General features: G+C 43.6%; 1 protein-coding gene across 7 annotated transcripts in view; it reads right to left on the bottom strand.

Annotated features, from left to right (window-relative positions):
- Positions 1-24,138, bottom strand: part of MCTP2 (multiple C2 and transmembrane domain containing 2) — a 120,602-nt gene that overhangs the window by 52,131 nt on the left and 44,333 nt on the right. For all 7 annotated transcript variants that reach the window (XM_080982120.1, XM_080982117.1, XM_080982119.1 and 4 more), the window contains 8 exons: positions 19,634-19,798; positions 18,551-18,681; positions 12,160-12,346; positions 10,449-10,542; positions 7,267-7,369; positions 6,488-6,590; positions 1,061-1,162; positions 723-797 (listed from right to left, as the gene is read on the bottom strand). In XM_080982120.1, the coding sequence (XP_080838246.1) occupies positions 723-797; positions 1,061-1,162; positions 6,488-6,590; positions 7,267-7,369; positions 10,449-10,542; positions 12,160-12,346; positions 18,551-18,681; positions 19,634-19,798 (960 nt within the window). The remainder of the gene's footprint in view (positions 1-722; positions 798-1,060; positions 1,163-6,487; positions 6,591-7,266; positions 7,370-10,448; positions 10,543-12,159; positions 12,347-18,550; positions 18,682-19,633; positions 19,799-24,138) is intronic.

Here is a 24,138-nt window from a genome sequence, read left to right as displayed (position 1 = left end):
TGGGTCTCTCCTTTGGCATGCGATGAGGCTGAGGGAACTCCCCGTGGGCAACTGGCTGTGGACTTGCTCCTAGGTCAGAGACTGGAGCATGTAATTCATGTAAGTGAGTTAACCCAATTTGCAAGTGAGAGGTGGATTGCTGGGGAGCCACATCTGTAGTAAGAGCCTGAATGAAGATTCAGTACAACTGGTGGGTATTTGATGATTTTGCTATTTTATATTGTTTTGATTGTTTTAGTGCATTTATTGCAGCTCTCTTTTGTATCAATAGCCTGTGCAACTGTCTGGGAGCCCTTAGACAAAAAAGCAGTCTATGTACAGTGGTACCTCGGGCTACAGACGCTTCAGGTTACAAACACTACAGGTTACAGACTCCACTAACCCAGAAGTAGTACCTCGGGTTAAGAACTTTACCCCAGGATGAGAACAGAAATCGTCCGGCAGCAGCATGGTGGCAGCAGGAGGCCCCATTAGCTAAAATGGTACCTCAGGTTAAGAACAGTTTCAGGTTAAGAATGGACCTCCGGAACGAATTAAGTTCATAACCAGAGGTACCACTGTATATCTGAAACAAACTAAAGAGTTCCAATTTGGAACTCTCCTTATGTTTAAAACAAAGCCTTCATGTTCTGCGGCCACAAACTATTGTTCCTTATGTACAAAATTGAGTTAAAACCACAACAAAAAAGACAAAGGCAATCCCAGCTGAGAGACAAACATACCTTCTTTGAAAACTTGCGGTTGTCTTCCAAAAACCGCCTTTCGCGTGGAAAAAAGGTTCTGATACTGGCTTTTACCTTTGAAAGAATATAAATAATTGCATGACTTTGGTGTTTATGTTCAGATGCTCCAACTTGGTTTGGTACTTCAGCAACCAACTCTTTTAACCCATCCAGACTTTTGAAGATTACTAGATCTCCTAGCACCAAACTCCCCTAACCATTTTAGCCAGACAACAAGCCTGCGAGGTAGGCCAGGCTCATTGGCAGAGTATCTGCTCTGTAAGGCAGCTCCCTATGTTCCTAGGAAAAGGGTGATTCTCTGAAGCCATTCGACTTACAGGATTAAATAGAACATCCAGCTCCAAGTAGATGACACCTTTTGAGGGAAGTTCCAGGTCTTTGTTCTTCAGTGTGTAGCAACTTTGCTCACCATTTCTAATCTGCAAATTGAAAGAAATAAAAAAAACGAGAAAAAGATAAGAATCTCAATATCACCGAGTGCGCTTCAGTTTTCCACAGCAATGCTATAGGGTGCACGCTGGAGAGACAGTGCTTTTGTTTTATATGCAAGCGGAGCATGAGCAGAGGCAAAGAGATTCCCATAGAGCATCCTGCATGAGCATCCTTCATCCTAAGGTGCTTTGCCTTCATCCAACTCATAAGCCTCTGAGTGCTGCTCATCACCACAGTGGGGTGAATGCTGGCTGAGAGAAGAGGGAAAGTCCAATTCCTATTTAATATGCAGATTAAATGCCAGCTTTGGGTCTTCTGCACCTCATTCTGCTACAGGCATCAGTTCAACGGCTAAACTGTACTCTGCTTGAATTTCTCTTAAACTGGAGAGATCATGCCCTAAAAGAGCGTAATTGGCTAAGAAAACAAAAGCAGAGATTTAAAATATCAGGGTCCAGCTTCACATTAGGGGTATTATTATTTACTGAAGCAAGTCTAAAACATAACACAGAGCCAACAAGCAAAACACACTCCAGAACCCCACCAGCCAGTAGGGAATCATTCGCTCCAGTTATTTACAATTTTAAATAGTTATTTTTCCTTCCAAATAGCAATAGGTTGTTTGGCCAGACAACTGATGAAGCAAAGTTACTACCAAAAAACCCATAAATTCAATGATGAATTTAGAAAAGCCACCATCTCTCAGTCTCCAACCACCTTACCTTCTCCCTCTCTGCAATACTGAAACCATCCTTGCAAGATTGCTGTAGATACGAAATGTGAAGCATGTGGAATATTTAAAATGCCGAAGACCACTGTACATACCTTCCAACTGTTTCTGATACAAAACTGGAACGTGTGTCTTCCGGGACACACTCCCAGGCTTGCGCACATTGCTCTGGCCCCCCAAAAGCACTTTTGGGGAGCCAGATATTGTGTGGCACCCCAAAACATGAGGTTCTGGGTGCTGCGCAAGATCGCGGCCCCTTTTTTGGGATGAGAGCAAGGTGCAAGAGAGCATGTGAGATTGCAATGGACAAAATGGCTGCCAAGATCTCACACGAAGAAACAGGATGTCTTGTTTTCTCCCCACAGCACTTGGAAAGTATACACTGTGTTGAGACTTCCAAGCTCCATTGAATGCCACGGCCTATGGTCCCAGAAGATATCAAATATCAGCCAACTATATGCCAGATTTCTCAAGGGAGGGTCACCTGGTGCCTCCGTTACATATCTTTAGTTGCCAGGAAAGAAACAGTGAGACTTGTTAGGAGGCTCCTATTCCCTCACAGAGCTCCAATTCCCAAAGTTCCCCGTGAAGAGAGATAGATAGTTCAGCTACTCTGGGAATTGTAGCTCTGTGAGGGGTGTAGGTTGGCCTTTTCCCCTCACCACAACCTCTCAGGTGGGCGCCATTGCCATTCTAAAAGAACGGAAGATGTATTCAATGGTGAGAAGGGTATCATAGCCCTTTAAATGTATGGTGTGAATGTGGCCAAAGAAACTAGACGAAATAGTTTGGAATTTTCTCACATTGCAGACACAGAGAGAGAGACTTCTCCTCCCCTCCCGCTGCCTCCTCTTGCTTGCCTTGTTATGCAAATCCTGAGGGACACTTGACAAATGTCTATAAAATCAAGGAGGGGGGGTGGAATCAGAATCTAACATCTTCTCACTGTCATCTCACACAGCCGGCTGCCTCTCGCATAGACCATTTGGCAGGCGCCTGCTCTCCAGGAGACCAGCTGCTCACACCGCTCCTGTCCAGTAACATCAGGGATACGAGGACTCAGGGAGAAATTAACAGAGTCATCAAAAATTGAATAAAAGATGTTAAGGAGTTGTTCCTTCCCTGTAAACATCAAACGGCCCGTCACATGATGCAGGCCGTTCAAAAAAAAAAAAAGTCTGAGCAAGCATTGAGCAGCTATAGCCTTTACAGAAGGGGCTTAATGCAGTCCTGAAGTCAAGGACATTGTGAAAGAGGGGGCGCTGGTGCTGTGTTCAAGGTCGAAAGAGAAATATGAAGCTTAGAAGTGATAATGTAAAAAATTAAGGCTTGCATCCAACCAAGGTACTATACATGTTGTTGAGTGAACCCCAATCTCCATGCAGCAAGAGACTTCAATGGGTGCCTGTGCTTACCCAGGGTTCAGTTTTCCTGGAATGAAGGTCAACAGAGACTGTATCTATAGGACATATGGTTTTATTTACATATATGCAATCCAAGCATAGGATGGGGGGGCACCCTCAGCATTTACACCCCGGCAGATTTTGCTTTCCCACTGGGGTGAAGCCTTAAGTCACAGTTTTGGGTCCAGCACAGAGCATCAGCCAAAACTCTCTCACACAGACCCCCCCCCCCCTTAGTGTATTGTTCTCCATTCTAGGATGATGCGGCCTCCAGCCAGGTAAGGTAGGGGAAAGTCCATCCGTTTGTCTCTATGGCAACAGGACAACCTCTTCAGATATGCAAGTGATAGTACTTAACTGGCCAGCTAAGACCATTATCTTTCAAAGCAACTGACCAGTTCAGCATGTTTCCACCTATAGATTCTAACCTCATATATAGAGGATCACAGGTTTCAAAGGGACTCATGGGTATCATCCAGATGGACCCTCTCAAACCTATAACGTTATAAAGCAGTATCATAACACTTTAAACAGTCGTGGTTTCCACCCAAAGAATCTTGGAAACTGTAGTTTGATGAGAGTGCAGAATATTGTTAAGAGACTCCTATTCCCCCAATAGAGCTACAATTCCCAGAGTTCCCTGGGAAGATGGATTTACTGTTAAAGCACTCTGGTAATGCCAAATGCCCACCCCACCCCATAAATACCCCTTGGCATCCCACCATAAGCACCATTAAGGACAGGCAAGGCAAACTGCTAACCCAGCCTTTGCGTGTTCAGACACAGAAACCTCCCCCCTTAAATAAATTCACACTTGACTCAAATTTTTGGTTTGGTTTTTGGCAGAATTTAGGCCACAACTTTATTGATTACAGAAAGTGACTGGTTGCATAGGCTCTGGTTCAACCAGCTCCCTGCCATGCAGGTAGCGCTGACCCAGGGTTCCAGCATAGGTCAGCCAAGGGTGAACACCTGGATAAGCGGAAAGCCAGGAATGGGCTAACTCTGCCACCCAAATGTCCCCCTGGACTCAGGCATGGGCACAACCCCCTCTCAGGGGTTAACCAAACCATCAAGTCCCTGGATTCCTTTAATGGAATACCCTTCACATAGGGATGGCGAGAGCATTCTCCCATCCCTATCACCTGAACCACAGCCTATCGACAACCTTACAAGTTGTGACGATTTGCTACGCAGCAGGCAAAACCCAAATGGCAACAGCCAATCAGCCAAGTGGGGGAAATTCCTGCCGTGCCCCTGTCTCAATGATAGACATCACACAACAGCATAGCAAGGTCAAGCACAAGCCCTAAAATTAGGGAGAGGTGGGCGGGTGTTCCAATGCACGAGCTAAAAAAGGAAGCTCTGGGTCACATTCATGGGCATAAATAGGTCCCTCGAACCGTTTGGACTGCATCCCATTGGCCAGATTGCACCCAGCTTCGAGGGACCTACCAATCGGGTGTTGTGGCTGACCAATCGTACCTACCCACAACACAGGGTGTTGGTTTTCCAGGTCTCACCACAATACGTCCCTCTTTAAGGGAGGGCCCGATTTGTGGAACTGAATGCACATCTGTCGTGCAAAATGCCACGAAAGGGAAGAAGGTGCCTTCAGAGGTATAGCGTGGGCGGGGTGAGGGAGGGGTCATCGCCCCAGGCACGGTTTCTTCAAGAGCGCATTTTGCTCCTCACACTACCCCCACCAACCCCACACTGCTTTGTGAGTCGGATTGCACACCCCAGCTTCGCAAAGCAGCATGGGGCTGGCAGGGCATCAGGAGGACACAACAGGCACGCACCCTTCCAATCAGTCCAATCCAGACTGATTGGAAAATGCATGCCTGCCCTGCTGTGTTCTCCTCATATTGCCCTCCATACCCTGCTTTCCCCCCCCCAGCACAGCTGTGCACACCTGCCCTGGGCACCATGAGGACATGTTCCACCACTGGGTGCCCTAACAATGAAAGGGAAGAACACTCATGACTTCTCTTTAAATATTATGTCGATTTTCACTCATAAATTGGCAAAGCCACTTCCGAGCTAGAGAGGAGGTGGGGTTGCGGGCTGCATGCCCCTCTCCACGCTCGCAGGGGCTGGCTTCAGCCTCCGCGATACTAGGGAATCCTCGGACGCGTCATCCCCAGGCCAGCCAATCGGCTGGCCTGAGGGGCGTGGCCTCGCGTATTTAGGTCTGGCGCAGCCGAGGGTCTCCCTCTTTCCTGTGCTGCAGCTAGCCAGGTTTCCCTCCCCTCCCTCCCGTTAGGATAGGCTCTATGACGATGCTATGGACTTCGGTTGGTCGCCGTCAAAGGGCCTGGTAGGAATTTTCCCATTTGGCAGATTGGCACCAGCCACTTGGTTTTCGCCTACCTCATAGCAATCCGTCACAACTCCCCGGTATTGGCGGTTAGGCATTGGTAGGGGTACAGTTCCTTTGTTATGCAGATGAAGGGGGGAAGGAAGCGCCATCACCTTCCCCCAAAACAAAGGGTAGTCCGGTAAAGGATTCCGGGGGGCGTGGCCTTGTCCTAAGCCTATGGAGGTGTGGGCCCACGGCACGCCCCCGAGCAGTAACTCCGGGGGGAGCTCCTAGTTGACATGCCTCAGCAGGACTCCCCCTACTAGTGGTTAACCCTCACCGGTCTTCGGCCAGCGGGCTGAAGCCGGTTAATTGTTAGGACCAATGCCTAAGCCAATACCACTCAATTCCTGTAATCAATAAAGTTGTGGCCTAATTTGACCCATTAACTCGAATTCTTGTGTCTCGTGTCTTTATTTCTGAGGGGGGAGGTGGGAACTCGCCACGCAACAACAGGCACCTAAGAGAGTTCTGAAACCACCTGGAGAAAAATGTGTAGCAACTCATTTGGTACTAACTCACCTGGAGTACAAAAAAATAAAGGGAAGAAAGAAGAGATAGCATAATATTATATTCCGAAGGGAAATCAAGCTGATGAGCCAATGTTATCTCCGTTCTCTTTCTCTCAATTAATCACAGAGTTTGACTGAAAGGCTACCCCACTTGCAACATAAAGGACCATCATAAATACGGACTGAAGCTTACGAATCACAAAGCACTTTGTTCTTTTCAGCACAGTTCCTACACGCAACAGGCTAGGTAGCCATATCCCACTGAAGGCAGGAGCGATAACGCAGAGCCAAAGAGAAAAACTTACAGACAGTAAAGGGATCGCAACTTTGCCCAGGAAATCTGGAGGCTTATCTCCATCTTCATCAAACACCGTCACTTCTAGAACATCGTGGATGTCTTTAACGGGGCTGTTGAGATTCATAGATACAAAGGAATGACAAAAGTCAAGATCTAAACGAACATAATGTATGTCTGTGTAAGAATTTAAAAGTTCACAAAAAAGAAGACTATGGCAAGAGGCCAATAGGACATACAATAATAACCAAAATACCTTATGTGCTTTACAACATTGCAATGCAAATACAGTGTGTTATGTCACATAAATAATTTCTAAAACTTAAGAGGTGTATCTTTTCAGGAACCACTCTATTCCTGTAATGGTAATTTGCCTTAATTTGTTTGATATTCTGAGTTTTAAATTACTGTAGCACACCCCGAGCCTTGCTGGTTAAAGGTGGATAATAGATGAAGGAGGGTTGCAAAAGACGTATTTTGAAAAAATGCATTTCGACTTAAACATTTTGACATCAGTGGCATCTAAGCTAAATAGCATCATTCTTTGCATGGCCTCAGATAATTAATTCTAATAATGTATTGTGCTGCTGTAGATTCTAGAAAAAAAATTATGCAGAACTCCTCTGCAATACAGAAATAGGCAAGCTTCAATGACTCTTGAATCAATGCTGATCTTAAATTGTCTTGATAAGTTCTGTGAACTGGTTTTAACCCTGCTCTATGGAATCTTTCAATGAAGGCTAGCAAATAACTACCTTAAAATAAAGTTTCAGATGCAAATCCACTTACAATGTGAAGACCTGGTTCCATTCTGGATTAAGGTTTTTGTAAACAGTGTAACTCTGAAGTCTGCCATTCCCCAGCTCCAACACACAAAAGGGGTCACTTTTTCCTGGGAAGGAAAGCCAGATATATAATTTGTTAGTGCATTATTTGACCACTGAAAAAAAACTTGCCAGTTATCTTGGTAAACTGCTTGACGACACTTTTCCTCATTTCAGAGCTTCCAATATAGCCTTTTCAGTAATGCATTTTTTTGCTTGAGTTGCAGGAATCGCATATTAGAAAACCTTTCAACTATTGAAAAGTTCTACTCAGCTAGCAGAGGGCTATGTGAGGGCAACTGGAAAATGACTCTGCTGCAGGGAAATAAGTTATTGCAAAACAAGAAAACAGCGCTGCGCAAATGGTATCCTTTCCTTGCAAAACTCGCTCATTTACCGCCCCAGCACGTTAAAGATGCAGCATTTTCCTTACAACAGTCTGCTCAAGGTTGTGCTGTCGCTGTATGAATTATTTCTGTACTTATTGAAATGTTGTCGTTGCTGAAAAATGTTTTGCAACCTTATAATTTTAAAACAGGCTTTATCATGTTTAAATTGTGTGCGTTTGTTTTTATAAATCGAGTGGGGATCTATGTTAGATGAAAGGCAGCTTAGAAGTTGTGCAAACTAGTAGCAGCAGCTAAAATAAGTCTTGGGAACTCACGCCCAGGTCTAACTTTTAGAGCACTATGGCTGTAGGTTATGAGTGGGGATTCTTTATCAGCCTTAGGGGATGCATACCAGTGGTGGGTGGAGCCAGAGGCAAATGTGGGTGGAGCAACAGGTGCGACTCTACTTTGTATAGTACAGTCATAGCTTGGAAGTTGAACGGAATCCATTCCAAAAGTTTGTTCAACTTCTAAAACATTAGAAAACCAAATCGCAGCTTCTGATTGGCTGCAGGAAGTCCCTGCAGCCAATCAGAAGCTGCAGAAGCCCCATCGGACGTTCAGCTTCCAAAAGAACGTTCAAAAACCAGAACACTCACTTCCGGGTTTGTGGCATTTGGGAGCCAAAATGTCTGAGTTCCAGGGCGTTCAGGATCCAAGGTATGACTGCAGATTGCATTGTACTGTGCCCTGGACATACGATGAAAAAATGAGAATCTCTTCTGCAGAGAAAGTGGAGGACAAATTTCAGCACAACAATATGTTTGCTAGCTTTCATTCTGTGTTAATGTGTATATGAATCTTACTACACATACTATTGCCAGGCTTTCCCTGACCCATAACACTGGGCCCTGGTTTACTGTGTGTGTGGGCCCCCTAAATCAGTTGTATTTGTTTTTATGTTTTCATACTGTTCTATTGATTGAAACCCATATTTGTTGTTTAGATGACTTGTTAGCATCCGCCTGTCTCGGGAGACCATAGTGGAGTGTGCCTTTGCAGGTGAAGTCAACCTGATGGAAGGTTGCAGTGCCTGCTGTGGCTGTAGAGGCCGATACGGGAAAGACATGTTTTGCTGCAGCTGAGGCAGGTGAAGGTGTCCAGTTGTGTTGATGCAAGCACACCATCGCATTTCTTCTCTTGTTTTTACATTGTACACCGTTTGCAATGCTTAATAATAATAATAATAATAATAATTTTTTATTTATACCCCGCCCTCCCCGGCTAGAGCCGGGCTCAGGGCAGCTAACGCCAGTAAAATTACAATAAAAACATAATAGGGAAAGAAAAAGAAACAATTTTAAATACGGGTTAAAATACAATTTAAAATGCAGCCTCATTTTAATAGTACCACATAGATCAAAACCATAAGGGGAGAGAAACATAAGGGTCAGATTGAGTCTAAACCAAAGGCCAGGAGGAACAGCTCTGTCTTGCAGGCCCTGCGGAAAGATGTCAAGTCCCGCAGAGCCCTAGTCTCTTGTGACACAGTGTTCCACCAAGTTGGGGCCAGTACTGAAAAGGCCCTGGTCCTAGTTGAGACTAATCTAACCACCTTGCGACTTGGGACCTCCAAAGAATTGTCATTTGTGGACCTTAAGGTCCTCCGCGGGGCATACCAGGAGAGGCAGTCCCATAGGTACGTGGGTCCTAGGCCGCATAGGGCTTTAAAGGTCAAAACCAGCACTTTAAACCTGACCCTGTACTCCACCGGGAGCCAGTGCAGTTGGTAAAGCACTGGATGAATGTGATCCCATGGCAAGGACCCTGTAAGGAGCCTCGCCGCAGCATTCGGCACCCGCTGGAGTTTCTGGATCAGCTTCAAGGGCAGCCCCGTGTACAGCGAGTTACAATAATCAAATTAGAGATTTGAAAAATGTTAAGCAGTTTAGAAAAGTTTGAAGTACAGCATGATCACATCTTACAAGGGGGTTCGGTTCCAAGAGTTCTGCATATGCATGAAAATCACATGTACCCAAACCTTGGTGCACCCAATGGCTAGCAGGTGAGGGGAAGAGAGAGAGAATCCTTAGTAGTTCCACAGCCAATGCACCAAGCAAACTTTGAGAGCCAGTGTGGTGTAGTGGTTAAGAGCAGTATACTCGTAATCTGGTGAACCGGGTTCGCTTCCCCACTCCTCCACATGCAGCTGCTGGGTGACTTTGGGCTAGTCACACTTCTCCGAAGTCTCTCAGACTCACTCACCTCACAGAGTGTTTGTTGAGGGGGAGGAAGGGAAAGGAGATTGTTAGCCGCGTTGAGACTCCTTAGGGTAGTAATAAAGCGGGATATCAAATCCAAACTCCCTGGGGCCCTTGGTGCCAGAACTCCTACAAAATTCCCCATGAGGGAGCCAGGCACCCACAAATTTTGGTGCCAGTGCCATGCATAATACATGGCATCGACAGCCCCAGGTACCCACAGTCGTGGGGCCAAGTTGGCACTCCTGCATGCCAGGTAACCCCCAAAGGAACCCAGAGCAAAAAGAGATTTTTGGATTTAACTTGCATGATTTCAGCCAGCCTGCCTTCAACCATGTATCTTTGAAATCACACAAGTTAAACACATGTAAGATGTGATCATGCTGTATAAATAAATATGAAAGACTCATACACTTTTAAAAAATGCCACTATCATATATGTATTCTCTTTGGTATTTTCTATTTTTCATAAGATAAAAAAGGGGTCAATGCTGGGAACTTCTACTATAACATGTTGGGGGAAATAATCTAAAGTCTAGATCAGCAATATTTCATACCAGAAAAATCAGCAGCCAACAGATCAGCAGCTTTTAATACTTTTACTTGCAAAAATCCAATATCCTTTATGTTATGGAAAGAGTTCCTTATGCACTGCAACGAAAACATTGTCAGAAGAAGTTAAAATATTTTTAAACATTTATTTTATTTACACATTTGTATTATGCCTTTCTTAAAGAACAAATTCTTTGCAAGGCCAAATAGTGATTTAGACAACAGCTCTGTAAGTAAACTATAAGAAATCATTTAATTATGATCTGCTCAAGGCTCTTCCTTGCCCTCCCAAGTCCCCTGAACAATAAACTCATGACTAATTTATTTTATGGTGATGACAACATTGCAGTTGAATATCTATAGCTGTTTTAAAATTGCATTCCTTCTATTTGCATAAAAATAAATGCCTGGAAAGCACAATAGCACGGAACATTTTTAAAAAGAAAGCTGTCATTTATAACTTCTCCTTGGATTGGAAAGGAAATTTCTGGATTGTTTTGTACCCTATTTTTCATACATTGTTCACAGAACTCTAAAAGTTTCTGGCATTTTCCCCACCACCACATACAAGTGCACAGAAAAATGCACGGCTGTCCCATGCTTGCTTGAAATGTTGAAGAATGGAATCTAAATGAATCTATAAATATGCTGTGTCCCAGGATGGCACAGGGAGTCAATCCGATTTCAAGAACCAGCTGTGTTCACTCTTACAATCCAGGGTATTTTCCTGGATTGCAGCAATGCAGGGGATGGTTGGGAGTATTTCATATTTGAATGTTTCCCCTAGTTGGATGTTATGTACTGAAGTTCTCACCCTGGGCCAGCAGGGGGATACCGTAGATAGTTATGCAAATAAGGGATCGAAAGTGACGTTCACTGATTGGATAGTTTTAGAAAATTGTTACAATTACGTTGTACTGGAGCTCTATATAAGCAGGCTGACTGAACCCTTCAGTTCAGTTCTGTTCTGGCCTGTGAATAAACAAGAGCTGTTTGAAGAATCGCCGTGTCGTCTGATATGTTCACCCACAACTTAACATTGGAAGAAAAAAAAGGAAAGGAAAACTCCCTGCATATAGAAAGCAAGCATGTCAACGAGAAGGCTATGCTTTCTACATATCTGCCCCTCTTTTCCCCACAAGGAGGATGTATTTAAAACCAGTGACCTACCCTACTTAAGTGGCACAGGCTGCTCCTGTTCAGTGCTCTAGTGTGACGATGAGCAACATGTGGCACTTCAGATATTGTCGGACTGCAACTCCCATCATTATCCCATACCATTGGCCCTGCTGGCTTGGGCTGATGGGAACTGGAGTCGAATAACATTTGGATGGGAAAGTTTCCCCATTCTCATTCTGTAATTAACTAAACTTGATCTGATAGCCAATTGTCACATCGGAAGTGCAAAACAGACCTGAAACAAATTTGGGGAAGATGGAGAAAGATCTGTCTCTCTCTCTCCTGCTCTGTAATAGTAAAGGAAATTACTGTTTTGAGAACTATCAAATGCAAACCACCCATATGGCTTGGGGCTAACTGTACAGACAATTGATTAAATCACACCAGCCATAATATTTAGTGTGAGATACATTTCATTCCCCCATTAACAGACATGTGATTAGGATCTGGGCTTTGACGTCATTTTCTGGTACAATTCCCTTCTACACACACACACTTGATTTTTCCTTAAGGAGAAATGGAGGCCTTCGAACTCACATAGCGCTGGAAAAGTTGTTTCCTCTCACTGGGGTCTCCCAGAGGGCAAACGCACAAATCAGAGATAGAGACTCCTGAGCAGGGAATGACAGAGATCACCATCAACAGGGACCCAGCCTGTTTCTCCAAGGGCAATTCCAAATGGTTGGCTTGTTTTCCAGGGAGTGCACTAACATCAACTTTACACCTAAAAACAATAGAATCAAAAGGGGTTGGAATTAATGTGCAGCAGCCGTTTCAGAAAACATGCAGACTGTCTTACTAGTGCTGTGCTGAAATCCGTCCTCCAATTTCACACACACAAGTTTCCTTCATCTGCAGAAGAGTTTACGTACCAGTAAACATTTCTCCAGCCTCCCCAGTGGCCCATGCTTCCTGATCTGGGAAGCACTATGGGAGGAGTTATTTCACAATAGCACCACCCTAAGCTGTACATCTGAAGCACAAGCACCCAGGGAGACTGCAGGATGAAAATCATTGGTGAGACGACTTTGCAGAATGAAAGAACAGACACTCTCAAACACCCCCCTGGCCACTGCATTCAATGTTAGGGTGATTGATCTAAACATAATCTTGGGAGGGCTGAATGGATACTCTGCTGGAAAGTTAATTTCAATTCTGAACGCACCCCATCAAAGGAAGATTGTCAGGAGCAATAAGACCTTGACAAGTCAGTAGGTTAGATTCATTCATTTGGCTATTCTTCAATCCTTATTGGCAGATATATTCAAGCTCCTTCATCAGCCTTCAGCTGGCTGCCATCTTGGATCTGCCCCACAATGCATGGGCCAGGCACCTTGGCAACCACAAAAGGAAGGCGAATTGGGGAGGGAAACCCTGCACTCCACATGTGAGAATTTCACCAACATTTTCTCTCCCCTTTGATAATTCCTGAATGCTATTTCTTTCTTGTCAATTTCTGCAAGAATAGTCGGGGAAATCACAGGATAAAACATCAGCACAGTACTATAGATTACTATACACCGCACCCATTATACAGTGGTACCTCAGATTAAGTACTTAATTCATTCTGGAGCGCCGTTCTTAACCTGAAACTGTTCTTAACTTGAAGCACCCTTTAGCTAATGGGGCCTCCTGTTGCCGCCGTGCCGCCGGAACACAATTCCTGTTCTCATCCTGAAGCAAAGTTCTTAACCCGAGGTACTATTTCTGGGTTAGCGGAGTCTGTAACCTGAAGCGTATGTAACCCAAGGTACCACTGTACACTTCTTGCAATGTGCACAGTTGTCTTTAAAGTGAGTTAGATCAAAAAAGCTCAGATAGTTGGGGGTTCCAGAGAAGGGTCTCCAACACCTTCTTCATTACACACACAAACAATTTTTAAAGATTTATGTTAGGGTAATATTCCAGTCAACATATGCATGTCCCCAAAGACCTGTTGGAATTATGTATATTAAGCAGAAAATATGCCCAGTTCCCTCTTTATGGGCAGATGATGTGCACATTCCTTGTGAGGCCGGATAATATCAACCACTCAACTTACATTACCCCTAATGTATATGTGTCTTACACTTTTTTGAAAAAAGTGGAGGGCAACAAAAACATTTAAGTATTTTTCAAGAATTGAGAAGGGAGGGACTTGCATCCTTGTAGCTGTGAAAAATCTTGGAGTGAAAGCATTAAAATACATTTTACTCGGAAATACATCGGGCAAACTTTTCAAGAAGCTCTGTAGATGAAAGTTATTATGGAAGACGTTAAGCAAATATTTGCATCTTCCAACTGAAAGGGACTCAAAGAGGAAGAGTTTTGCTGCCATGGGTTGTAGTGGGATTGAGTTTCCAAACACAGGCAGAGACGGGAAGATTTTGGACAGCCTTTCGGTGCTTAAGGCCTGTCGACAGGTTTTCATTTAAACAAAAACTTGTTTAGGTGTTTTCTTAATGGCCATTTAAAAAAAATCCTCAGAGGTTCCCTCAAGTTGGGTTCCTTCTAGGTAAATGGGGCACACATTACTCCAGTTTGATCCCTTTCCAGCTGTAGAACCACAGTGGCTGCCAGCCATCTGCTCTAAATTGCAGAGTCTACTTCTAAATAGCCAGTTTTGGAGAGAAAAGGTGGGCACACAAAACCTCTCCCTCTTTCCCCCCAAAACATTCAAGCTAACATCATTCCAGGTGGAAAAGACGGTGGCGTACAATAGAGGCAAAGCAATCCACTTGCAAGTCATTTGAAGCATTTGCTTTCGGTAAGTGCTTAAACCAAGGGAATGAAGCGACTCTGGCTTATGTCTTTGCAGAAGTGGTTGCCAGTTGCACAAGAAACTGAAAGTTTGCTCTTAAAAGGCTGCACTTGAGCATACTTGGGGAAGGTGCATAGTTCAGTGGTAGAACATCTGCTTAGCATGCAGAAGGACCCCAGCTTCAATCCACAACCTTTTCAGGTAGGACTGGGAGCAAACCCTGTCTGAAACCTTGGAGAGCCCTGGCCAGCTGGAGAAGACTAGGTGGTCTGACTTGGGCTGCTCCCTATGTTTTGTTTCGTCAGCAGAGACATGAAACCAAGTCTTCTTGGGCAACTAAATACTTCTTTCAATCACAAACAACAGGTGTGGAGAACTTGTAGACCTTTGGATGCTGATAGACCCCAACTTCCATCAGGTTGAACCAGTGTACACAATGGCCAGGGCTGATGGACATTAGAATGGATGGTCAGAGATTCCCCACCCCTGGAAAACCCCTGCAGGCTTATCAGTAATGGCTGGCAAACCTCCCAGGATGCCAATTATCTCATCAATACACTTCCTCCCCAATGAATGCTTTTCAAGGTGAGAGTGACACGCCTTCCTCTTTGTTAGAACTGCATATTATGCAGATTGCCTCTTAATTCTGTAAATCATCTTGCCCGTGCTAGAGACAGGCAAATCTGTCAATTTCAGTTCCTCTCCATTTCTCATTTTCCCATCCTAAATGCAGTTCTCCACATTTTCACATCAGTTTGCAATTTTTTAAAAAAGAAGTCCTCGTGAAAAATTCATCTGCATTTTAGTGCAAATTTCTCCTAACGTGCACTTTTTTCTATGAAATTTTGCTCAATATGCACATTTGCAAAGCCGTTTCCTCTAATGTAATGCATTTTTGTACCTTTTAAAAAACTGATATATCTATTTTTATACACAATTTACCCCGGTATCTGCATTTTTGTACACATGACTTTGCTGGAGAACAACATTTGAAAATTCAGATGAATGCAAATAAAATGAAAGATCTGGGTTTCAAAAAGTACAAATTGGGGAGCCTTGTCTTTAAAGGCAAACTGCTTCAGATTTCTCCGGCATCCCAACCCCTGATCTGCATGGCTGACATGCCGCTAGAGGAGGTCTGAGGAGACGTAACATAGGGGACAACAACTCATACAGTAAACAGTTGTAGACATTACAGCAGAGTTACGAGTCCCTCGCCTTGGGGGAGACCATTTTGGAACCATCACTGCTGGGTTCTTTGCATTCCATCTGATGCTCACATGGTGGCGGGGGGAGATGCGAACGGATTGTAGCATTGCACTGAGATAAACTGCTGTGTAAACAATTAGACACACAAGCAATTAAACAGCTGGATTGCCACATTAAAACTCGATATGCGTTCGCATTTCTTAACTGAGTCTTTTCATACCACTGGATCGCATAAAGTTTAATCACTTATTTTTTAAGCGTGCAAATGTGTTTCGCTTGGGATCTGCTGTACCGGTGCAGGTGGGAACTCTGTTGGCAATTCCTTAGCAAAACTGTACAATCAAGTCTGGGCTGTGGTCTGAGTGATCCCAGATGGTTTGAATAGTTAGTGGCTGTACAAAAATCTTTCAGCCTTGGAGAAAAGCAGCATTTAACCCTGCTTTACCTGATGGTTTCAATCAGCAGGAATATATCAGATGCCACCAAACTTGAGATTTCATCTCTCTCTCTCTTGTTTGTTTAAACTTTCACTTAAACTATTTAGTTGTTTATTACTATTACTATTACATTTATACTTATTAATACCCTGCCTTTTTCCCAGACAGAGTCTCAAGGCAGCTTACAGATGAAATAGAAACAGCTAAATCATAGAAAAAACAATCATTTCAAAGTAATTAAACACTGATATTTTTTAAATGAGAGAAAGGGAGGGGGGAAGGTAAGATATTAAAACATACAGATAATTAGAGTTTTTATTTTAACTTGACTTTATGTAAATTTATTTCATACCCTTGTCTTGCTGATGCCTAAAATCTTGTAAATGCTTTTTAAAAAACATTTATGCTCATTTCACTATTGATTTTATTTCATTTATGAGTCCCATAAAATATCTACAAGTAACTGCACAGCAAACACATGGCCTAAAAACACAACTCCATATGTAAAAGCAATTCCGTATATGCAAACAATTACAAATATAAAAACAATTTGAAGTACAGATGCAAACTGGGATAGACACCTCCAGTTAAAAGGTTTGTTGGAAGAGGAAGGTGTTCAGCAGGCACTAAATGGTGTCGTCAGTCTAATATTCAAGGAAAGGGAATTCCAAAGGGCAGGTTCCACACTCCTGAAGCTCTGATTCCTACATTGTATGGAATAGACCTCCTGATAAGTTGGCATCTGCAGAAGGCCTTGCCATCAGAGTGCAGTGATCAGTTGGGTATATAGGGGGTGAGACTATCTTTCAGGTATCCTGGTCCCAAGCTATATAGCCTTTGTATACCTGCACCAACAGCTTGAACTCAGCTAGGTAGCTCATTAGCAGCCAGTGCAATATTTCCAGTGGCAGTTTAACATGACGGTCATAGTTCACCTGTGCATTTTGAGCTAGCAGGTCAGGCTACCCTTGTCCAAAAGCAGCCAAAGCTATCTTACCAGCTGACAGGCACTCCTAAACACTGAAGTCACCATGGTCTCTAGTGATAGAGATGTATCCAGGAGAATCCCCACATACTATAGACCAGGGACTCAGCTACAATAGCCCAAAGAACCACATTTTGAATGTGTTATAAGCATGCAACACCAGATGGCGCTGGAGAGTAAAATATATTCTATGCGATTTTCCATAGCGGTTTTTTTTTATTATTTTTGTTATAACAATTTAATTTCTGACTTATTTATAGCATTTTTCCCCTGTGTGTAGATCCACCCCAGCTCTTTTGGTATTCAGGAAATAGCTTATTATACATGGATTGTTGACTGCCACGAGTTGCCCACAGATATGCATGTGCTGGGATATACACTTTTAAAACAGAAGGTGCGGGATGTTCTAAATTGGTTATGCAGCATGGGCCACATTCACACCATACATTTAAAGTACTATGATACCACTTTAAACAGTCAACTCCCAAAGAATCCTGGGAGTTGTGGTTTGTTAAGGGTGCGGAGAGTTGTTAGGAGGCCCCTGTACAATTCTCAGAGTGGTTACACCATCAATTCCTCTTCCACAACCTGGGACCTCCCGCTGTTTTTGACCGCACCCAACACAGCAGTCATTGCGTCCCATGCAAATGCAAATGCAAGTGGTACAGTTCACAGAATCACATTCTAGAGTGACAAAGAAGCAGACAAAGGGAGAATGGGGCTATGCAGAAGCAAATTTTATTCCCCATGGCTGGGCTCACTACATATATAAGCCTCTAAATACGAGTACTGTATTTTTCCATATATAACATGCCCCTGTGTATAACACGCCCCCTATTTTGGGGGACTCTAAATTAAGAAAATGAGGGGAAGTTGCTTCTTGCGGGGGGAGGATTGACCAGAATGAGCTCACCGTCAGCAGTCCCAAAGTCCCAAATCACCCGCCCGATTGCCGCAGCGGGAGCCAATCAGCAACCCTTACTGCAGCCACCAATCAACCGCCCAAACGTCGCTGACAATCTCCAGCTCCAGCTCCCAGCTACAACCAATCGCACATCACAACATTCTACTATCCGTGAATAAGACGAGCCCCAATTTTTGACATTATTTTTGGGCCAAAAAATCTTGTTATAAACGGAGAAATATGGTAATCCTTTGCAGACTGCAGGGTTGCAGTTCAGTAATAAAGAATCTGTTTCATAAGCAGAAGGTCCCAGGTTCAATCACTGATATCTTCAGGTGGGGATAGGGTTCAAATCCTTACTCAGTCATGAAGCTCACTGGGTGACCTTGGGCCAGTCACCGCCTCTCAACCTGACCTACCTCACAGGGTTGTTGTGGGGGGGTTAAATGAGGAAGGGGAGAACCACATATGCCACTTTGAGCTTCTTGGAGGAAAAGGTGGGATAAAAACGCAACAAATAAATAAATACACTGAGAGCGAGTGAATGAGTGAGCAAGAGAGATTAATCCACATTTTGTTCCCCACATCAACTTCATTCATATTCAAGGCTTTCACAAAACACATATTTAAAGAGAGAGAGGGGGAAAACTTACATTCCCAAAACTTCTTCGTGCTTTTTGTTATCCTTTCCCCAGATCTCAATCTCCAACACATCCTTCCTGTCAGAGAAGTAGTGAAAATCAAATTGTTCCCTCCACTGTGGATTTGCACTCTTACAAAGTGTCTAGAAAACATGCAGTTACAAGGTTTATTTTTCTTTCAAAAGGTTGTTGCTTTTGTTAAAACAAACAAATAAATAAAATTCAATCTGCCAAAACAAAAGGGGGAGAGGGGGAAAAGAACACAAATACAATCTAAAACAATCAATATTTAGGGCATAAAACACTGGAGCAGGAAAAGGTCTGTCCCGGAGGACTTAAATCTTTGACACACATATTGAACAGGTGTGCAAATGTAAAACACACCGAGAGGTAGCCATATTGAAGCAGGTACGATCAACCTTTACCCTACTACACATATTTGTAAAGGTAAAGGACCCCTGGACGGTTAAGTCCAGTCAAAGGTGACTATGGGGATGCAGCGTTCATCTCGCTTTCAGGCTGAGGGAGCCGGCGTTTGTCCACAGACAGCTTTCCAGGTCATGTGGCCAGCATGATTTAAACCACTTACACATCATGTGACTAGAGAACTCCACTGCAAAAGTGCAAATTTTGAAGGAAGGCTTTGGTGTTTCAGTTCGCCTATTGTGTTGCAAAGTGCAAAACAGGTGGATTTGTCATTAAATGCCAAATGCCTCAAACTTCTCCCCCTACTTTCCTAGCCTGCGGACGTGCTATTTTGCGTTTAATCTTGATAATGGGGTGGCAAGGGTTAAATGCCCCCTCCGCTCTAAAGAAGATGGCAGCACCCACAATACGAACATACACACTGAGCTGCATTTCAGTTAAATAAAAATTACAGCTGAACATCCATGATTAGCTATCCAGAAAATGCTTCATTTGACCCTTTCATAGTTAGCTTCCCTTGCTGTGTGCTTACATTTCAGAATCAAGGTACGCTAAATATCTAGTGGAATGAGGTTATTGGAGAAGCCACACACACAACGACTACCACCGGCACCAGACACTTAAGAGAAACAAACATCAGTGGTTAGCCCTTTCCATTAGCATGCTTACCTTGCTCTTGTATTTTTGCTCTCCCATTTTCACCAAAACAAATATCTGTGCCATGCCCCCTGCAGGGATGTGCTTCCCTTCTATTAAGGCAATGGTCACCGTCCCATTCCACAGCTGGCTCTTCCGCCAGGAATCTGTCAGCCTGAAGGATCGAATGACACTTGCCTGAAAAAAGGTGAGACGAGCACAATTCCATAAATTCCTCATGTATTCAGTGGGTATACATTGTTTTCTAAAAAATAAGTATACATATGCAAACCTATATCCAGTGCTTTTTTCTGGGGGTACGCATACCCCTTAACATTTTGTGAATCTAATGGGAGAAGAAACTAAAAAATTTAGTTTCTTCTCTAGCATGGAGAATCGTCAATTCCGTTGCTACCCCCAATGGCAGCTTCCTTTCCTTTCCCAGTGTTTCCTGAGTCTCAGGCAGAAGCAAGAGTACCCCTAAACATTGTTTTTAGAAAAAAAGCACTGCATATATCTATATCTATACACACACACACACACAGGATCAGTAGAAGGGCTAGATGAATTAAGTAATTTTAGTTTAGACCAGGCTAAAGATCTAAGAGATTTTGCAGTGCCTGTTCTACATTAGAGCACTTCAAGTGTTTTAATTTCTGTGGTGATTAAGCAAGTTTCTTGATCATGCTTTCTTTCCCCCCTTATTGCGTCACCAAAGCAGTGCCCTCTCTGGATGGCCTTCATTGCATCCCATTGCATGGGAACGCTAGTTTCTAGAAAATCAATCTCCTTGAAATATTGTTCTAGTGATTTAAATAGGCACTCCTTGGACACTGCATCGGAGATCAAACTTGGATCAAAGTACAAATTTTCTGTTCTAGGAGAGAAGGCATAAAGAAGTAAATGTAAGTCACTTTGAGTTGCCTTTGGCAAGAAAAAGCAACTAATAAATTTGTTGTTTTGTTGATAGACACTGGGGCATATCCAGAAAGTGTTATCAAGCCAAAATCTGTCAAACCTTACCTTTTGGTACCAGTATTAGATTGACGTGTTAAAGTGTTTTAGGTCTTTTAGAAAAGCATGGAAAATCCTGAGATGTGGGGTGTAAAGCTTGCCAAGTGTCCCCAAAGTCCCAATTTTTGAATAAGCTTGTACCGTTTCTGGAGTTCAAAGGCTTTATTCATGCAGGAACTATTTACAGAGTGAGTGCAGATCAGAGAGCGAAAGCAGCAGACATCTTGTCTGGAGAGAACAACAAAGTGGCTCAGCTTTTAGAGGTGGATTTAACTGAGACACACAGAGGCTCAAGCAGAGCCATCATGTGGTTTAAAGTAACACATGCATTAACTAGAAGCTCAAGAGAAGGAAATGTATTTGCTTTTCTCCAACATAGACTACATAGCCGTAGGTCTGACTTCTCACTTGGCAAGACATTCAGCAAGTTGGCCACCACCAAATAGAATGTCCTAGCCCTGACTGCTGCCAGCCATGGTCCAGGGGCAAAGACCAGGGTGTCAAGATGATGGTCAGAGCCATTACAGAAAATCTCTTTCTCCCTCTCTCCCACTCTCTCACTCACAGTCACCCCTTGATGACTGCAGGTAACCTCACATGGTGACCTGCATACCTGTGATGGCTCACTAACAGCTCCCATCAGAGACAGAACTTCTCTAATTGGCTCAAATGCAATGCCTCACAAAATTTCCACATTAACTTGCCCAGTCATCAAGCATAGAACAAATCAAGCAATGTTTATGCATGTGTGGACCACCTCTAGGTAAAATGATACCTGTGGAAAAGCTCAGAAAAGAGACTGGCCTTTTTAAACAATTGTTGCTTGACAAACCTTTATCAAAATGTCTTAATCAGGAGAATTGTGTGTGCACTCTCTCTCTCCCGGACACATGCACATAGCGTGCAGAAATTTTTCTTGTAAGCTAAGCATCCATGCCTTCTGCAATCCCCCACACAGATCCATTTATTTCTATACAATCACGACATTCCACTGGAAATACACATCTTGACTTTCCTTTTACCAAGCTAAGAACTCCCACTTTTTTTAACAAGAGAGAGAGATTTCATAAATCCAGCTGCAGAGGGGTTTTTTTTTTCTTTTTCTTTTTAAGGTTTTGTCTCACAGGACAAAAAAACCAAAAGCCTGCCCGTTCCCATGGACATACTTCAAAGTCCCCACTGATCATTTTCTCCCTAAAAGCAGCAAGCTATTTGAAATCCCGTTTTCTTTTGCTCTAGCCCCCCCTCGCACCCTTCTACTCCCCCTTGTTAAAAGGAAATGGGGAAAATGTCCCCAAAGGATCAAAGGGCAAGCCTACAATCTGCCAATTGCCAAAGAAAAACAGCCCCGCTTCCGTGAAATATGCTCTAAAATAATTTTGCGGCTTGGTATGTCCTAATTCCGCTCTTCCCCGCTCCCCCCTCGCAATTGGATGTTTGTCTTGGAAAGGCTTCTTTCTAACTTGTCCATAAAAACAGGCCCACTTAGGTTCTGTGAGGCCTGCGAAAACGGAATCCGAGGCTGGCCATTAAAAGGGACTGGGAGATTGCTTCCATATGGCAGAACAGCATGAGAGAGGAGAGGCCAAGGCCCTCCAGCAGGCTGCACTTGGCTGGGACCTCCTGCTCTATCCGTGGACACTCGTTGCGTTACAGCAGAACATCTGGATTATTGCTTGCAATGTCCCTGGGAAATATCCACATCCCATCAAAGCCCTTTATCTCTCTCCACCGTACTTTGAACATTTTAGCGCAAAGCACAGCCCTGTTTGATGTGCGAAGCTCACTGTGTTTAAAATCCAAAGTGAGGCCCCCCTCCCCTCCAAACCTAGCCTGTTTCCCCCTCACCTTTTTCTCTTCCCCTTTCTCTTTATTCTTTTCTTAGGATGGGAGAGGATAGCTGAAACTCACTCCCAGAGAGGCAAAACAACACACACACACACACACACACACACACACACACTAATGTTGGGTCATTTCTTGAAGTAATTTCCTTGTCAGTGAAATCCAGACTCAGAGAACAGGGGGTGTGAGGGGAAAGAGGGAAGAAGGGGTTTCATTAAAAAAAAAATTTTTTAAAAATTGACCTCTGATTTGGAGATCATATTGGAGGAAAACTGGAGTTCTTTGAGTGGAATTTCATTTTCAACTCGCTCTCCCTCCTGAACACACTCACGCAACATATATTTGTGCATGCTTGCATTTAGGCTGTGTACAGAACATGAATCTAAAGCATATTTAAGCGACATTTTGCCTCCTAAGAATTCTGGGAACTGTAGCTTATTCTTCACAGAGCTATAATTCCGAAGAAGTCAGCAGCCACCAGTTCTACACAGCTGTTCTCAAGTCTATGGGAGCTCACAACAAAAGTTTGAGAAAAGGCCTAGTAAGCAAGGGTGTTTGCGAGAGCACTGAGCAGGAGAGTTTAAGGTTGAGGCCCAGAGTGCTGTGTTTCCACATATATAGGATCAAGAGACATGCACAGCAAGGCAGCAGGAGCATAAGTAAACAACACCTATGCCTTGTTCATTTTCCTGCTTGATGCATGAAGCTACACCTGCAGCAAGTGTAAGGTGGATGCCCTGCTGGAAGAGAAGGTATAGCAGCCAGACTAATCTTACAAGTTTGGTGAATCAGGGGAATGCTGTGGATGTAATGTATCCAGATTTTGGTATGGCTTTTTGACAAAGTCCCCCATGATTTTCTTGCAGTAAAGCTGGTAAAATGTGGGCTGCACAATGTTACTGTTAAGTGCATTTGTAGCTGGTTGACTGACCCAACTCAAAGAGTGCCCACTAATAGTTTCTTGTTATCCCTAAAAAATATATGTTCTAGGCCGGGAGGTGCTCAATATCTTTATAAATGATTTGGATTACAGAATTGAGGGGATGCTAATAGACTTTGCAGATGACACCAAACTGGGAGGGGTAGCTAACATCTCAGAAGGTTGAATTAGGACCTTAACAAAATGAATTTCAGTAGGGACAAATGTAAGGTTCTGCACTTAGGCAGATACACAGTTATGGGATGTGGGGATACCTGACTTAGCAGTACATGTGAAAAGGATCTTAGTAAATCACAAGCTTAACGTGTCAATAGTGTGATGCTAATGCTATTCTACGATGCATCAACAGAAGTATAATGTCCAGATCGATGGATGTCATAGTACTGCTCTAGTCTACCTTGGTCAGACCCCACCTGGAATACTGTCTACTTCTGGGAACCACAGTTTAAGGGTACAGTATTGACAATCTGGAATGGGTGCAGAGAACACTGACCCAAATTATAATGCATTGGAAAGCAAGTCTGATTAGGAACAGTTCAGAGAGTTGGGTGTGTTTAGCCTGGAGAAAAGAATATGGAGAGGCGAGATTATAGCTATCTTCAGATATCTGAAGGGCTGTCACATGGATGATGGAGCAAGCTTGCTTTCTCCTGTTCCAGAGGGGAGCACCCAAACCAGTGGATTCAAATTACAATAAAGGAGATTCCAACTAAACAGGAGGAAGAACCTTCTGACACTA

The sequence above is a fragment of the Podarcis pityusensis genome (assembly GCF_964106645.2).
Source record: "Podarcis pityusensis genome assembly, chromosome: 14".
In the NCBI taxonomy this organism is placed as follows: Eukaryota; Metazoa; Chordata; class Lepidosauria; order Squamata; family Lacertidae; genus Podarcis; species Podarcis pityusensis.
The sequence above is the reverse complement of the archived record's forward strand: the minus strand, read 5'-3'. Positions and strand labels throughout refer to the sequence as shown.